This window comes from Ptiloglossa arizonensis, chromosome 1 (assembly GCF_051014685.1).
Source record: "Ptiloglossa arizonensis isolate GNS036 chromosome 1, iyPtiAriz1_principal, whole genome shotgun sequence".
NCBI classification, from domain to species: domain Eukaryota; kingdom Metazoa; phylum Arthropoda; class Insecta; order Hymenoptera; family Colletidae; genus Ptiloglossa; species Ptiloglossa arizonensis.
In genome coordinates this window covers 20,753,533-20,771,989 of record NC_135048.1, presented here as the reverse complement: position 1 = coordinate 20,771,989, position 18,457 = coordinate 20,753,533, and the positions used below count along the sequence as shown (strand labels likewise).

General features: G+C 40.4%; 1 protein-coding gene across 2 annotated transcripts in view; it reads left to right on the top strand.

Annotated features, from left to right (window-relative positions):
- Positions 1-18,457, top strand: part of LOC143151712 (RNA-binding protein 38) — a 41,947-nt gene that overhangs the window by 4,733 nt on the left and 18,757 nt on the right. For both annotated transcript variants that reach the window (XM_076321112.1, XM_076321100.1), the window contains exons 2-4: positions 1,685-2,092; positions 3,946-4,072; positions 8,485-8,545. In XM_076321112.1, coding sequence (XP_076177227.1) covers positions 1,820-2,092; positions 3,946-4,072; positions 8,485-8,545 — 461 coding nt within the window. In that variant the 5' untranslated portion in view covers positions 1,685-1,819. The remainder of the gene's footprint in view (positions 1-1,684; positions 2,093-3,945; positions 4,073-8,484; positions 8,546-18,457) is intronic.

Sequence of the window (18,457 nt, the reverse complement as noted above, 5' to 3'; positions counted from 1 at the left end):
CACGGTTTATCGGGACCGAAAGGAGGGAACAGCGGCTTTTTTTCTTTTTTTTTTTTTTTTCTTTTTCTCTCTTCTTCTCCCTTCTTTCGATGTCATACGACACGTAGGGTAGAGACGTAGGTCGGACATCGGCGAGCGAACGAGATCGTGTCGCGTTTGTTTGCGAATTTCGCGTGGATATCACGTGGACCGACCCGATTCGAAAGAAGGGACGCACGTTAACGAACGACGCGTTCAATTTTCGGCGCACAGTTCTTCGTTTCGCGTACGTGCGCCTCGCTGTTCGTTCGATGATCTTTGTCCTTTGTATCATTAGGTTATTATTATTATTATTGTTATTATTATTATTATTCTAACCTTTAAACTATTCGTATGTATATTACCTCGACTGATGTATTCTATCGGGTTGTTCGAAAAGTTTTTTTTTTTTTTTCGGTGAAAACGAAACACGATTTTTCAGAGTGTATAAACGTTTTATCGAATTGTATATTCTCCGAAACGAAACGACTTTCCGAACAACCCGATATATTACGCTTTCATTTTTTATTAACCGCGCACTTTCTACCGGAACGTTTCTCGTTTTCTCGCTTTTCCACGATTATTCTCGATTGCTCCCTTTAGCAACGACCATGTCTCGAAAACCGACGAATGCAGAACCATTCAACGAATTTGATCGTTTCCCGTTTATTATATCGACGAGCAATTTTTCCGCTCGCGGTTTGTTCAATATGTGTATACGTATTTGTCGAGAGATAAATGTGTCAATTACCGACACATTGAGCGGTAATAGGAAATTCTGTATACCAATTTTTAACTACGTTACAATACGAGCATTTTATAGAGTACAAACAATGCGTTTCACTTTTTCTTCTTTTTTTAATAAAAGTGGCCACCGTTGTTTGCTCGTCGTTTCATTACGTCGTTGCGTTTAACGCCGTGATTACAGTGTTGCCACTATCGATAAACTCAAAGTATATACGATTCGTTGAAACCGAAAAGCGTAACGCATTTACCAAATTGTTGATAATCGTATTAATCAAGTAAAGTTGGAAAGTTAGCCGCACTTATCGCGCGAGTCAGAAAATCTTTTCAATTCGAGAATAAAGGTTTTAAACGTACATCGATTTTGCGATTGCAAGCTTTACGATATTTCGACACGTTAATTGTACAAACTGCCAAGACCCTTAGCTAACAATGCGAGTTAACTTTTCCTCTACGCGTAACTATTATTTCACTACTCTTTAATTATTTCTTTAATTTTACTAATTCGATTCCGTTACCGTTTTCGAAACTAGATCAGCTTATACGTACACATAGTTAAAGACCTTCTAACGCAATAGAATCTAATTCTTCCTCTTCGAAGTAAAATTCGTAACCTCTGTTATTTCACCCGGCCGGATGGAATCTACGAAACTAGTTTCGCGCCTAATGTTTTTACTCGGAATCTACTATTTCGACCCTGAAATTCACGACTCGCCATAGGCAGCGCTACTTGCACGCAGTTCCCACGCGCGCGGGATATTTGAACGTCGGAGATTTCAACGCTCACACAGTGGACGTCGCGACCACCCTTTCGTACGATACAATTGCGACGAATCGACATTTTCATTCCACCGCGCGTTAAAAACACGCGTGAAGAAATATCGGATAAATGAAAATTGTAATTCTCTACCGAATTTTACAGGTAACCAAGTTGCCGGTCGCCTAAATGCTGCTAAGCCTGTGACGTTGAGTAACGTTCGTGCAAAGTACCACAGAAGGTGTCAAAATTGAGCAAGTAGTCCTATCATCCGGCGGTGATCTCGCCAAAATTTGGAGGATGTTGATGCCTGGTGCCGCTGGTCTCAGCACCGTCGGCACTGTGGGTGCCGTCGGGGCGCCAGGGCCGGACGAGCTGGTCTCGAGCCTCGGCGCTTTGGCCGGCACTACGCCTCAACAAAAGGACACCACATGGACGAAACTTTTCGTCGGTGGTTTACCGTATCACACCACCGACAAAAGTCTCAGGGAACATTTCAACGTGTACGGTGACATCGAGGAGGCCGTGGTCATCACCGACAGGCAGACTGGCAAAAGTAGAGGCTACGGTTTCGTAAGTGTCGAAGATAACAACGTTTTCGTTTCGTTCGTTTCGCTGCCTTTGTCGATCGATAGCGGCGAATCGCTTTCATTTTACGAATACAGCGCGAGTAGTTTACAATTATTTACGCGTAACATTCGGATCTTTCAGCAGATTCGGTACCGTATTGTCCAATCGTGAACATTTCGAACGGGTGACGCGTAATCGACCTCACGTGTGTTATTTAATGATTACAGGTTCCTGTTGTTTACCATAAGTTTCAGACACTTTGTTCTACGACAAGAAAGGAATTGATTTCGTGAATGTTTCTTTTTAAATAATATTCAATAGTTGTACGGTTCGCTCGTAGAAAGGATAGAAAAATTCTTCGGTCGTCGTTTACTGTTGTCTTCGTTGAAACGAATGAGTTAAGCGAGTACGTTAAAGATAATGGTATAATTTATTACGATAACGAAACCAGTTTGTACATTCGTATCTGGAGGACGCGTTTCGTTGGCTTTCCGTTAACGATAATGTTCCTTTCTTCCATAAAGGTGTACATAGTGTACATAGCTACGACTACTTTATTATCAGTTTCCCTTTTGTTACGCATACACGTTATTTGTACGAAGGATGCCGTGTAAATTTACATCGACGCTCGCACCAATTACGTTGAATTTCTGTTGTAAACGCGCGGTTATCACTTGCGACAATGTGAAAGTCAATTGGTAAACGTTGGCGCAACATTTTCAATAGATTTACCTTATCGAAACGTCTCGAAAGATTATCATTCGTAAACTATTAGGTCCGAGTTTTGCGTTACATCCCTGAACAATTTCTTTCAGTTTTTTATCTTCTCCCACTGTAATTATTTTTCAAAAACGTAACAGCAAATTACGGTTGAAGGTGAAGAATATGCGTTTACGAGGTACAAACAAACAATATTTGCTCTAACAATGTATACAATGCACGTACATGATATTCTTTTTTTTTCAAATCGTTGCATGTTCTAAACATTCGTCACATCTTGTGTTGCATTTCTTTTAATTTTCCGATTTCGAGACAGATATCTCCGACTCCAAGACAAATCAGTCTTAACGAACGGATTATAAAAATGATAAATTGAGGTTAGGTTCGAAAACAGCGCTCCTTTGTACACTGTACACGTTTCTCGCTCTTTATAATTCAATATCAGGTTCTTTCGCAAATCTTTGTCTACTTTTATTTAAATAAATTGTACTCGATGAAAATATGTACAGACGTTGTACAAAAAGTATCAATCGTCTACATAGTAGCCATCTTGAACGACTTCTTTCTCCCCCTAAATTAATCTATCCGTGTCCCTTTCGTAGAAATCGGACAGTCAATAGCTAAACTCGTCCAGTAAATAAATATTTACTGCATAATTACCGTATAATTTCCCATACTGTATAATTTATCAAATTTCAAACACGTAACGCGCCTAACGTAAACTTTCCTCTCCTTCGTATTCAACTGTAAAATGTCACCCGTCTTGTTCGGAGTCGTTTCAAAGCTTGGCGAGAAACTGTACAAAAGAGTCTACCTAACCCAGTACTCTCTTTACGTACATTTGCATCGAGTTGAAAGTTCGCAACGTGTCAAGTATTCGAAGGTTTATGAAACGACTCGGTGTTTCTTATTGTTGCAAAGTTGGTGCAATAAATATGTAAATAATAGCGATAAAAGCAACGATAAACTGCCCGTCGACGAAGGGTTAAAACCTACGGGAAACGTAACCGGAAGTGTCCGGATTTTACGCACAAGATACACACGTAGAGGAGTTCGTACCGCTTATAAGGGGGATAGGTGCAAGATCCAGGTGGAGCAGCGGGATTAGTCGAATAATCGATCGGATCTGCACGCAGGTGATCATGGGAGACAGACCGGCAGCGGAGAGGGCGTGCAAAGACCCCAACCCCATAATCGACGGTCGCAAAGCAAACGTCAACCTGGCGATTCTTGGAGCTAAGCCCAGGGGTAATCTACAAGCGAGTAAGTTTGCTTAGCAATGTACGGTCATTGAGTGTATGCGGATTGTGCGAAGCATTAGAAACGGATTCAGCAGTTAGATAGCGATGTTTGAACTGTTGCTGCTTGAGTGACTTTCTGCTTTGACTTGGATGGACGTTCAAAATACCAACTCCTTCACCGTTTCCCTGTACAATATCGTCCAACCGTCGATCCGAGAAACGCAACCTTCTCCATTTCGGAATATATTCACTCGTCGTCGGTTTCATCGAAACGTTTCAAATTGAATCAACAATTTCCACCGCTCGTTCTATGTTTCATCGTTTATTATTTCAGTCACCAAAATCCCAGTTAAATCGGTCGTCGGTGGCAAGTAGGTTGGATTTGATTTTACGATAGTCCAGTATCTTTCGAATTTCAAACGATCCTTCTCTGCTCTCGGCTCGGATCGTTCAATGGCGTGAAAACGTCAATATTTTCAATTCGGATGTACGATACATAAAACTAAGTTTTTTAACGCTAACGACACAAAGGAACCGTGATAAAATAATTTTCAATAAACTGTCGACGCAAGATATCTTTTCACGCGCAGCGTTCCACGGTCCTCGCGATATACTCCTTGATCCCATAAAGGGATAACTCGTAAGGATTCTCGATTTCTTAACTTGCAGGCTTCCGGGACTCCTAACGGACCCGATTTTGTCACTTAAAAGCGGGAACCAACGTATCAGGGGCAATGCCCCTCGTACGATTAACCGTGATCGATTCGAGGTTCGGGCGAACCCTTCGTACGATGTGTATTTAAGGAATCGTGGGTGGAACACTATCGAGCACTCCTGTCGAATTATCGAGAAATTTTCTTTACACATTTCTAATCTGTCGTTCGATTCGCGCGGCTCGATGTCACGGGTTTTGCCCGTTTGAAACATCGCCATATCGGCGAATCTGATTCGTCGCGGTGACCGACTATGTAGCAGTGTCGGTGTCTCTTGGACGAAGAAGGGCGTTAATTATTTTTCGCGGTATATCGAGGGCGTACGTACGACATCGGGACGAGATATTATCCGAAGTGTGTTGCGTTAATGGGAAATTGACCTCGACGTCGATTAGAAGACAATGGCGTACCCGATGAAAAAAAGAATCCTCCGTCTAATTTAGTTCCTGGGTCTGGTCGATCGAAGACGATGACAGATAACGGGCCGTCGTTATGCAATTCAATGCCCACGAGCCGCGTAGCACCAGCTAAGCGGGGTACCGATAGGGCGCGAAGGACAGTTTCACAAACGTCGACTGTGCGGATCGAGAACCGTCCCCTGAGTCACTCTCCTCAAATTCTTGCGGTGGCTTCAGGCCAACATAGCTTGGCGCTTCGGCACCTAAGTCTAAAATTGCCTTAACCCGAGTACCGAGACCGCCTTTGTTTCTTTTCGTTCGCGTGCAAAGAGAAAAAATACGTTTCTGGTTTGGTATCGGCCGGAGACGTTTAATATTAGATGCGTTCACCGCGAGTAGAATTTATTACATTAGAGCCCTCCATTGTCCTGGCTAATGGAACAGGAAGACACGATTCGAACGAGGATACGACGAAATATTCCGGTAATAGAACACTCGGTTTCCCGATGCTGTTCGTTATTGCTCCGTAATTTAGTCGACAGTGGAAAACTTTGCGCAAGGTTAGTCCGAAGTGGATCGTAACGATACGAGGGAAGCTTTGTATTATATTTTTCGACCATAATTCCGATTACGTAACGTGCTTCTGGTTGCTTCTAGATTTTCGACGTCTCGAGTAACGAATCGAATTCAACGTTATCGGTTTCTACTTCGAAACGAATGATTCTGGAACGATTAGTGGAATCATTTTTATCGGAACGGGTTAGATTTTATTCGTTGGTCGTCGAGTCTTCGAAATTTTGAACTTTTATTAAATATTCGCAAACGGTGTTTCGACTTTGTTTCGTGTATTATATAATTCCTCGGTATTGATTCGTTGTTGGATTTCATTCGAAGATGACAGGGGAACGAAGGTTCGAAGCGTTTAACGATAAATTGTCCGTCGCGACTGGAGACGGAAATTTATATTCCTCTGCAACAAGCAATAACCTTTCGGTTCGTTACGAGTTAAATTCAAATTCTCGGGGCAGAGGTGTTGTACCATTCGTAATTATTCCTTGTTCATTGTATGATAATTATTCGCCATCGAATTACTCACCAGTCAATGTTAACTTCGATCGAAGTTAACGTTCCAGGCAAATTAAGCTTCGGTTAATAACATTACCAGCCGTTGATAGGCGTATAACATAAATACACGAGCAATGGAGCGAAATGTATTCAAACTACTTACAAGCATGTTCTTAATTGAAACACTCTCCTCTGTTGATTTCTATTATTTGTTTCGTTCTATATTCATGAATTGTTTTATTATTCCAAATCTATTACACGACAGCATATAATGCAACGATTGTGCACATGGAGATGTAATTCCGAAACGTTTTATCGAATCTTCGTTTGCTTGCCGACCAGACCGACGACACTTTTTCTCTTTCCTCTTTGTTTAAGATTAATATTTATAAGTATATTATGTAGCGGTTAAGAAATCTTTTTGCCGGCAACTTTTTCTTACAGTTCGGAATGTTTCTCATTGATCAACGATAGGGAATTATAAACGTCTATGTAAATCTAGCTACGATAAAAGTAAGTTACATAATTTTATAGAATTTTCAGCGAGAGCTGAAAAGCATACGGATACTATTAGATAAATATTACATTGTACATTCCCTCGTGATTTTTTCATCGTTCCGCACATCCCGATTCCTCGATGTGCCTCGTTTCTGTTCCTCGAGTTCCTTCTTATCACTTTTATTACCTTCGGTTACGCCCGTATGTGCGCAATGGTAGTTTCGAATTTATTGTGCTTCGTAATGCACGCTCTGATAGAATACGTGACGCGCGTAACGCCAATCAGTGTGTATGCAAAGTGTACGGTACAATATGCACGTTAGGTTCGTAAGTTTTCACGGATGGTACCGTTAGTCGATCCTAATTTCCAAGTACGAAACGACCATTAAATTCGCTTTACTCTTTGAAATTTCGATAATTGTGTCTTATCGAGACCGACGCCATTAACCCTCGAACGGTATCGTGATTCCTTTTTACATAGATGGCCTCCAGAACGAAAAGTATCAAAAGATATTACTAAAATCCAAAAAAGCGAAACACGACCGTTACTTAACATTTTCTAATCGTTGCGCGTTATTATCCGTATACACGTTTGAACAGAAAATACTTTGGAACGCCATTACACGGTCAAAGAGAATGAAACGAAAAATGGTACTTTGATGCTCGTTTATGCGGCGCTTGTTCAACGATCCATGGAAAATTCGAAATATTGCTCGTGGCGTATAATTTAACGCATAAAGTTTCAAGAAGGCGAAACCGAAGAATCTGGAACGGTAATAAAATTGAACGAAAATATTCACAGCACTCGGTTTTAAGTACTCGTTGAAATTTATTACGAACGGTGTATAAGAAGTTATGCAAATCATTAGACCGGGATTCGAGACAGATATGCTCCTGCAGTTTCTAAACCTAGATTAAAGATTTCCTTTCGCACCCTCCTTGAATCGTACAACACCCCTAGTCACTTCCCCCCGTTTCACCATTTTAAAAAACACTGACCTAGGTGCAATTGCTAAATATCTTCCACAAAAAAAAAGAAACAAAAAACCACTTTAAATACCCAAGATAGCAAATCGACGATAAGCAACTTGCAAAACAATTCAACGAGAAACATTTTTCGCTGCAATTAGTAATAATCTTCAACGTCGTAAAACTCCAAAGTTACGAGTTATTAAACGGTATATTTAACCACAATTTCTTTGTATATTTTTCGAGAAAATTGCAAACCGCGTAGCACCGAGTCCAATAATTTGCATTCCGATAAAACGACCGTGCCGTTTGCGAAAAAAATTATATTCGTTGCTCCGATGTTCAATAAACATGTATCCAATTTGAGGAGTTATTTTTTTTCCGGTACCAACGGTGAAAAATAACGGAGAGGGCACATTATTGTTCCTTATTCGCGACAGACGTTACGGTGGAACCGAATCGTAGATTTCCAAAATAGAAACACCACGGTGTCTCGTTCACTTTCGTGCAATATTTTTTTTTTGTCAATTTCTCCCCTCTCTTCGGTATCGTCCATCCTCGATTTCAGAGCAGAATGTACCACGAGAGGCTGCACCGAAACCGTTTCGCAACCGCCGCCAAAGAAATGTTCTTCTTGACGGGACCTAGACAGCCAGGGATCGAAGTGTTCCCAAAGAACAGGATGTTCGATTTACACGAACAAGACCGTGTACACGGACACGGGCGCTGGAGTTCAGGGCTGGCCATTAGAAACGTAAATAGGATTGACTCCGAACTGTTTATGATTTCAGCATTCCCGTTCGCTGCTGGCATTCGAGCTGGATATCCCGCGGTTCTTCCCGGCCAATATGGGTGAGTCCACGTTGATGTGATTTTGTCGAATTACTATAGTAAGAGCGTAAACGTTGTTAGCGTAGTTGTCGAAAACTAGCGTAAGTCGGGAGGAGTCCTCGCGATCATTCGGGTTACGAATTTTCGAGATCGATTGTACGAAGAAAAGAAAAAATTAAAAAAAGAAAAAAATTTAAAAGAAAGAAAAGGAACAACGCACCATCGTTGTTACATTTCTATTGAACGGAAAAACGTGTTTTTGATATTACTTTAACCGTGTTTTTCGAACTTCCATGCATTTTTCTTTTTCGTCAGCGATACGTTGTTAATCGATCGGTTATTTTTCGACACGAGATATGAGAAACGTACAGGGTGTCCCAATGGAAACTGGGAGGCAGGAAATACATTTCGAACGTAATTCGAGACGTTCTGACGAGTGAACGGAAATTTTGTTTTCAAATTCGAGCGATTTTTCGTTCGTGATTATTTTTTCAAAGGATGGGACAGATTTTTGAAAATTATTCTTCCCTAGCGAATCGTTTTGTGGATTCGTATTTTCGTTCGTTTTTTCTCTCTCGGCGAAGACACGTGCGTTTCGATGAACGAAACTTTTGTTAACTTCGAGATGGAGATGTTTTTTTGAAAAGAATAATTTTATGTCCCGTTTTCGGCGGGACACCTTGTATACAGATGAATTTTTCTCTGATTTTTCGTCGCACACGATTCGTATTTACCGAACTGTGCGAAATCAGGGAACAATTTTAGGGAACCGACGAATGTCGCAAGGAGTCGATAGAAAAAGAAAAAAAAAAAAAAGAATAATAACAATAAAAAGAAATAAAACGAATAAAATACTCGAGATTCGGGAACAAAGGTACTCGCTTGAATAATGTTGTTAACACTTTGTTAAAGATAGACTGTATATAACGTTTCAGCATCCTGACGCGTGCGCGTAAGGGGGCAGGCTGAGAGTCCTCTTTGCGAGATCCTTGAGAGCGCCAAGGGCTGTTCTAAGGAGCGCGAATAACAAAAAAAAAAAAAAAAAAAAAAAAACAAACAAAGCAAAACAAAATACCAAAAGAGAGCACGAACAGAAAGAGAGACAGTTACGAAACTAGAGAAAGTGTGAAAAAAAAAAAAATACAGAAAGATATTTGCAATCGGTTAAAAAGGAGAGAAAGGGAGAGAGAGAGAGAGAGGGAGAGGGAGAGGGAGGGAGAGAGAAAGAAAGCGGCACACGCACACGTATCGGAAGCCATGAGTACCCACGAATTTGTTTCTACGAAATGAAAATCTTCCGAGGATATATCGGTCTCTTCTTCTTCTACTGTACTTCTTTTTTTTTTTTGGTTGTGTTTTTTGTTTCTACTTTCTTGATGAGATTGACGTGAAGTGATATAATGACGATTGCGGTTGCTGAGAGATTTGTTTGTTACTGGTTTTGACTTTTTTGGTCTTTACTCTTTTACACTCTTTTTCTTAATCAGCATAATCATAATAATCGTAATAATAACGAATAATAATATTAATGATAATAGTGATTAGTAATAATAATAATATAATAATAATAATAATAATATTATTAATTTATAACAAAGACAGTGACACAGTGATCACGAACTTGATTAGGAATACGTCCGATGAGAATCCGTCGTCTCGGACGATCGAGGTGACGACAACGAGGCGACTCGTAACACGGTTTTACTTCCGGCGGTTCAAACTTGCTGTTGAATGTCACCCGGTATGTAATATCAACGGGGACATTTATCAGCAAGCATCGGAATATTTGACCACGATCGAAACCAGACTCTTTTATTGCACCTCTAATGGTCTATTCTCTTCACCTTGTTTCTTTTTTTTTTTATTTTTTTACTTTTTTTTTCTTACCTTTGATATCGAGTGTGTTTCGTCAAGTATTCTGTTTCTTTTTTAAGTTTACGTGTGCACTGTTTTCAGTTTTGTTTTCTTACAATTGTTTCTTTTTTTTTTTTTTTTCAATTTTTAATTTTCATTTTCATTTTCATTTTCTTTCTTAATCGTTTTGGTTTGCCTTTGGTGGCGGGTCTTCGTTATCAACGCGCGTCGGGCCTTTTTCTGGATCGTTCACGATTCTTGGCGATTGCGGGGTGGGGGGAGGACGATCATTCGCGCGGAAACAGTACATACGCAGTACAGAAAACGATTCTAAATATTTATTCGTCGCGTTGAATTTTCATCGAACGGTGGTCGATGGTACCGAAAGTTTCTTTTTTTCTTTTTTTTTTTCTCTATTTCGAAAATCGTCCGAGCGACGGGCGAAAACGCAAGAGAGATGAAAACCGTGCGCGGTAGAATTTCGTTGAATTATAAACGACACGGCCGATTCACCGAAGCGGCGGATCTTTCGTGTTTTTCGCCCCGGAAATCGACCCGCGACCACCGCGAAACACGACAACGTTCGTTAATTTTTCATCGCGGCGATCGATTTTATCGCGGTTCACCTCGTTTGGCCCGGCCAGATTCTTCGTGTAGCGTTGAAATTCGTTGAGATACCGAATCGGTATCGGAGGACACGATCCTTGAAAAACAAGGAAAACAACGAAAGACGTAATTGTCGCTGAACAGTATCGGGCAGCCTTCCATCTTTGTAGAAAAGAACGCTTCGTTGTGGGAATGTGCAGTTACTCGTAAAAGTATTCGTCCACCTTATCGTGCACGTGTAACATACTTTAGGTTTTTAAATAGATTTTGAAAGTTAAATACTTTTATTAACATACTTTGGGATAGAATGCACTTGTTTCACAAATTATGCGGAGTTTATTTAAAACTTGTGGTAGATAAATGGAACAAGATAAGCGCGAATTCTAAGGGGAAAAAAAACTGATAACGAGTAAACTAAAATTTTATACCGTAATCGAAGGTAATCCAACAAGGTATTCGTTTGTTGTAATTAAGTTTGTTGAAAATAAAGATTCTCTTTGGACGAATACTTTTTTTTTAGATAAATTGTGTAGTATTTTTCATCGAATGTGTTATCGGGTAAAGTATATTTCAAGGTTTGTATCGAAGTGAATCGGAATTGTTAATTCTAATTTTATAATTGATCGAGCACGTATGTTAATATCTTGGATATATTTGCGAGTAAATGTACTTGTAGTATTGATAATGCGATTATCTCGTATTGAATGGACATTATTTAGGTGTGATGTACAATAAATATTGCATATCGTAGATATTCTTTGACAAAATAGCATAAGTTTATGGACTGATTTTTCCTGAAGAATCATAAAGTACCGAAAGAGGTAGACCAAATATTTATTGCTTCAAATTAACAACTGCAGTTCGTTGTTATTGCTTTTTAACTTTAAGGGTGAAACCACTCCTTGTACCATTTTATTTATGTCTATACGACTCTTAAATTACAGAATATATTGAAAAATGTTTTTGAAAAAAGTTACACCAAATCGTCTGTACCGATAACACGTCTATGTTTGGAGAAATTTTATTCTTGTATTCTAAAAATATAATCACGCTTACGATAAATTATACAATACTCCAGATTAAGAATTTTAATATAAAAAAAAACTCCTCAATGAAGATCTCTGATAAAACACTGTTCTTATCGAATAATGTATTATCAGATTAATTTCAGATTTCATTGTTTCGAATAAAAGTTGGATTGTTTCTGGATGTTATCCTAAATTAATAGGAACAAACTTTGCTCGAAGCATATTTTGATACATTTTGTAATTCAAGAATTATATAGACAAATAAAACGAGTTGGTTTCAATATAAGGGATGGTTCCTCCCTTAAAGTCGAAAAGTCAAGTTAGGCCAATGAATATTTGCGAATTTGATCATTTTATCAAACACGTTTCTTCTTATGATAGATTGTATACTTGTCTTCATTTTCATACTGTTTTGCAGACAAGTGACAGCAATATTCCATTAGTAAGTAACAGTTTATAATTTTCATCCCATATTATACCAAAATAATGCCCAATCGATACACAAGAATAAAGGTTCATTTATTTCAAAGATCGAAGGCTGCTCAAAACTTTCAAACGACATTGTACATATTAGAATGGCCCCAGAAAATATTGTGCAATTTAATTATTTGCTTCCTATTGTTTTCAAGCGATCCATCGTAATAGAACGAGAAAATTTCAATCGTCAGAAATTTACAATTTTCTTTACTTAAATTTCACTCCGATAAGAGTGCCTGAATATTATTCTACAATAATTGAAATTGGCAGTTGATACATTTCTTTGTTTGTTCTTCATCGAGATTCACGTTAAAGCGTTGTTTTTAAAACCTAACCTCGAAAACGTACATATACGAATACACAATAACGATAACAATAACGAGCTCGAAGTAATCGATAGAAAGTTGAAATTCTACGATTGAAAGTACAATTAATCGAAAAAGCTTGGATCAGCTTTATCGAGTTAATGGCGCGCTTTTTGAACGGGCGGTGATTCAACGATGATGGCGACATCGAACGTGGAAGTATCTACGCGGTTTATTGCAGAGGAATGCCATTGCTTTGAGAAACATGGCAGAGGACCACGGATCGTCACGCTTGAAATAATCTGTCGTAACGGACGTAGCTTGACAAATGAAGCTTTCGAAATGCGCAATATTTTCTGGTACATCCTAACGTGTTTACCTCCGTTACGCCAACGAATTCACGTACGTCACGATGTTAATTCCACCTCGTCCCTATGAAACCGCGCGAACCTCCACGCGTTAGGATACTTCTGATCGTAGGAGAGGAGGTTACCTTTACTAACATATCCGTAGTCGATGTACAAGCGAATTTTGTCGATGACAAAATTGGGGCTACTCGTCGAATGTACAGGCTCCGCTAACCATTATAATATTAATAACCTTGTGTGTGTGATGAAGGCTTACACTACACTTGGTGTCGCTATTGGTGTTGTATTTTTTGGTGTTGTACGTGGTGGTTTTTTGGACTTTAATATAACACGGCGTACGTCTGTCGTTCGAAAACGAAAGGCGAAGCGAACTTTTCGATCAACGGTTGCACGTGTGGTACACGTAACGCGTAACGTTACGATAAACCAACGTGTGAAAATTATGCGCGCGAGATTCGATTTAAATTTCGAAGGGGATATTAAAAATTCCGTTCGTTGTACGTATTTTGTCGTGAGAAGTTTCACCGAAATGCTTCTTTCGAAGACGTTTCACTCACGAACTCTTTCGTCGTTCAATGGCGAACGAGGCAGACATTTTTCACCGAAAACGATCTTTGTTCGATCGTATCGTTTATGCAATAACGGTAATCGTTTCAACGGGTCGAGGGGTTTTTCGGTTAATTTTGGCTATCGAAACCAAAGAATGCACATTGTTTGGTTTTATCGGCTACCAATACCGGGAGCAAGAAAGATTACGCGTAATTATATCTGTCCTTGTTTAAACTGGTAATTTTGAATCATTTTCTTTTGCTCCCGGTACGTTTAAAGAGACTCGAAGCGTAGATTCTTTGGTCACAAGAGCACATTTTTAAGAAACACATGATACAAAGATCATAAGAAACACGTACGAAAGTAGCCGTAAAAAGGAAATATTCGAACAATTTTAAACGAAACTTGTCTAAATTCTCCTAACTGATAAATTACGTTTCGATCTCCCCAATTTTTTTGGTCCAAGTTTTCTCCCTACCGTACGATATCGCCTCGAATAATAATTAACTCGCGATCAACTTGAAAATCGTTACAGAGTAACGCGTAAGTGTATAAATACCGAGAGGTTCGTTTCGTGAAGAGGAAATACGTGAAAATGATCGGAACCGCGGTTATTTCGAACGTTAAGTGGCGAGGGACAAGATGGAAAATATAAATCTGCGCGAGTCGTCCATAAATTGAAAGGAATAACTTTTAATGGTTTCTTCGGTACGTGTTTCGTTAAAAATTTTTTTCCCCTACATCTTACGAGAATACGTGTCCACGAGGGTGAACACGTTGCCTCGATGTACGAAATGCGTGAGAAGCGGCTCACACATACGGGAATATCGTCGTTTACGTCGAACCCGCGACCGCGTGCGTATCCCTGTTGCGGAGCACATGTCCTCAAATTAGTCGAACGTAGGTGGAAAAGTGAAATCCAACACCGACCGTGCGACGTGTTCTATACGTTAAAGAGGGTTTTTCTCGGTGCTAGTAAATCCGTGGTGTCGTAAGCTATCATAACCGACCGCCAACGAAAACGACAACGATGACCGCGCGCTGCGGCGACGAAGACTACGACTACGACGACGACGACGACAACGACGACGACGACGACGCCTCGCGTCGGTTCGGCCATCTTGGAGGCTCTGGCGTTGGTCCAGTCTTTATTTAGATCCACCTGTCCCCCGTGTCAGCTTCTATGTTCGAGACATTCCCTCGAGGGCTCCTACGAGAGAAGATTTTAACCACGAATTAAAGTCGTTCCTTCGAGGATAATGTTACAAAGAGCAGCCTCTTAACAAGAATGTCTATTTACGCCAGGATCACTTTCGTCGGCCATCTTTCTTCGTTCCTGTAAATTGCCGCCCCTTTGATCAGCCACTTGGAGGAACGGGGTTATTATGCCTCGTGGACGTTGGATCGAGGGAACGAACTCCTAGAGAATTCGGTGCTAGAGACGTCGGGCTGTGAAAAATTTTATCGCTCCGTACGAGCCTCGGGACGCACTTTGGGATAACGGGCGGCCGTACGATCGGTTCGTTTAAATGTTGACGTTTCGAAACGTTTCGCGATAATAACAATAACGATAGCAACGTGTGTCCTACACCGTTCGCGAAAAACCATACGGAGCGGTGTTGAAATAAGCGAGCGAACTTTGGAAATAGATTCTGCGCCCAGCCATTGACAAATCTCGCGTAAACCAGAACTGGGACCGCTCGATGAATATAATTTGCATTCTGGTATTCGAACGCTTCGATGATTTTCAAGTATTTTCGGCGAATTTAATTCGAACACTCGGATATGGAAATGTTTGAACGATAGTGTCACGTGGATTGTATATTTAATTTAATTTTTATTCGAGAGAGTTTAACAGGGATATTCTCTACAATATTTCTATTTCGATAAAGGTGATATCAATGCGTTCGCGTGTTTGAAAGGAGACCGAGGTTTCACCGTTATACATCTTTCTACCACTTGGATGATTATTAAAGCACGCTCTTCGAGTTCGGTCACTTATTATAGGTACATCTTGTACACGCAAAGCGACGTCGAAGCCTAGACAGTTTCGCTATTAATTATAAGCTATATATAGCTCGGTAAATACGATACATAGAGGAAAACGGAACATAAAAACGAATACAAACTATACAATCGGTAACACCTGCGCGATAAGCGACTCGAGATGCAAATTTTTTCCATTTGTTCGAAGGAAGAACAAATTAGATTACCGAATACAATTAGGTACTCCTCAAGAATTTATCAGTCGGTATTCTCGACGATGTAGAAATTCATAGAATTCGAAATCGGTCTCGTCACTGGTTATCTGTCGTTGACCATAACGCGTCTTTGGTCAAGTTTCCATGAATATCGACGTTTCGTCCATAAAATTTCAACTCGTGAAAATGAAACGTGTATTCCTTTGTGTATTTCGTTTCTGCGCAACGTACGTAAAGAACGTTGGGCGTTGTATCTCTCTGATTTCGTTCTGTCAGTTGGAAACCAGCCTTACGTCTTTGGTCAAAGTTTCCATGAACATTGAATTTCAACCCGTGAAAATGCACCGTGTATTCGTTTGTGTATTTCATTTCTGCGCAACGTACGTAAAGAACATTGGACGTTGTATCTCTCTGATTTCATTGTGTCAGTTGGAAACCGGCCTTACGTCTTTGGTCAAAGTTTCCATGAACATCGAATTTCAACCCGTGAAAATGCACCGTGTATTCGTTTGCGTATTTCATTTCTGCGCAACGTACGTAAAGAACGTTGGGCGTTGTATCTCTCTGATTTCGTTCTGTCAGTTGGAAACCGGCCTTACGTCTTTGGTCAAAGTTTCCATGAACATCGAATTGCAACCCGTGAAAATGCACCGTGTATTCGTTTGTGTATTTCATTTCTGCGCAACGTACGTAAAGAACGTTGGGCGTTGTATCTCTCTGATTTCGTTCTGTCAGTTGGAAACCGGCTTTACGTCTTTGGTCAAAGTTTCCATGAACATCGACGTGTTTCATCCATCGAATTTCAAGCCGTGAAAATGCACCGTGTATTCGTTTATGTATTTCATTTCTGCGCAACGCGCGCGAAGAACGTTGGGCGGCGTATCTCTCTGATTTCGTTCTGTCAGTTGGAAACCGGCTTTACCCGACGACCGGCGCTTCATGCAGAACGCCTGTTTCTATTTTCATTGTCGATGCTTGCTATCCACCTGTCACTGTCACTCACGCGACGAGAGTCGTACCATTTTACAGAAGACGGACCCCGTCTAGCGTCTAATTTCGTATCCGCGGAATTAGGTATTCGAAGTCGTCGCTAGACGCCCCCTCCCCCCACTCTCTTCGAACGACGTTCGGGGGGAGAGAGAAAGGAAGAGGGAGGGGGGTGTTCGTGTTGCGTTTTACGGAACTGTAATTTCTCACGCGCTCGAAACGCGGTTTACCGCCTCGATATCTCGAGAGGGACCATAAATAATCGGGGTTTCAACGTCGCCGGCGATGCGTCTACGGAAAGATAAATTTTTATTTCCATCGTTGTATTTCGCCGATAAGTTGTCGTCGGTATCTTCTTTTTGCATAAATATCGTACGGTACGGTGGCGCAGATCGTATTCCCGGCCGAGGAGAAACCGTCTCGATAGATCGTTGCACCCTCCAACCGAAATATTAGCTCGTCTTTCGCGGTACTCGCGTTTCAACTCGGCCGAGTCGTTCCAGAAATTTCCATGGAAATGTATTTTAACTCTCGAGCGAAACCGCACGGTGCTCGCGATTTCAATCCGTAGGCAACCGGTGAAGATTTCGTACTTCAAATTTGGAGTTGTTCAAGATTTATTCGTTGCGTCAATTGTTTAGTTGGACGCATCGTCGTGTGTTTAATTTCGAGAGGATCTTTTTAAATATTCTTCAATCTTTCGATCTGTTCCCTGTTACTCCCTCGAAAGCAATCTTCGTCCTATTTCACACTACCTGGATAACTATATTACACTCAGACGTATAAAACACAGGTTACCGGGTTGTTCGATAAGTTTCGTCGTTCTTTCCATTTTAAAAGAAATACTATGGCACTTCAACTTCGAACAACTGTAAATATACGAACGAGTCGACAGATCTGCACGAAACTTCGCACGTTCGGTCAAACAGTAGTATCATCTTTAGAAAAGTAAAACGACGAATCTAACAGCTCTGTTTCTTATCGAACGACAAAACTTATTTAGCGACCTATTGTTTCCCACTTTACTCGTTTACTCGTTTCGCCAAATGTATTTTACATTCATCCGTACCGAAGTACGTTTCGTTTCGGGAAATACCTATTAAAAATTTTGCTCGGTACTTCGAAGACCGAATGCAACGTTTTATTTTCAAGAGAAAAAAAAACACACGAGAGAATGAGAGAGAGTCGACATTTGAAATTATTGTAAAAGTTCAGGTCTCGTGTATCTAGTAACATAGCGATTCAACATTACTCGAATGACAAAAATTGTATATTTTTCTCGACTCTCTGCTCGTGACCGAATGTAGAAAAACCTGAAAAAGAATGTTTGGCAAAACGAACACAGTCTCCAAAAACTTAACACGAATCATCGTCACCAACGTGTGGCACTACCCAATTCCTTGTTACATTATTCCAATAGACATTGTTGCGCACTTATCTATTCCCAATTACTTTCAGCGTACGTTCCACTTCCCGTTAACCTTCGATATCTGGCAATGTGCTTTCGCTCGATGTAATATTTTGTTGAAATCGCCGTGACGTTTGAAAAGAAAAGAAC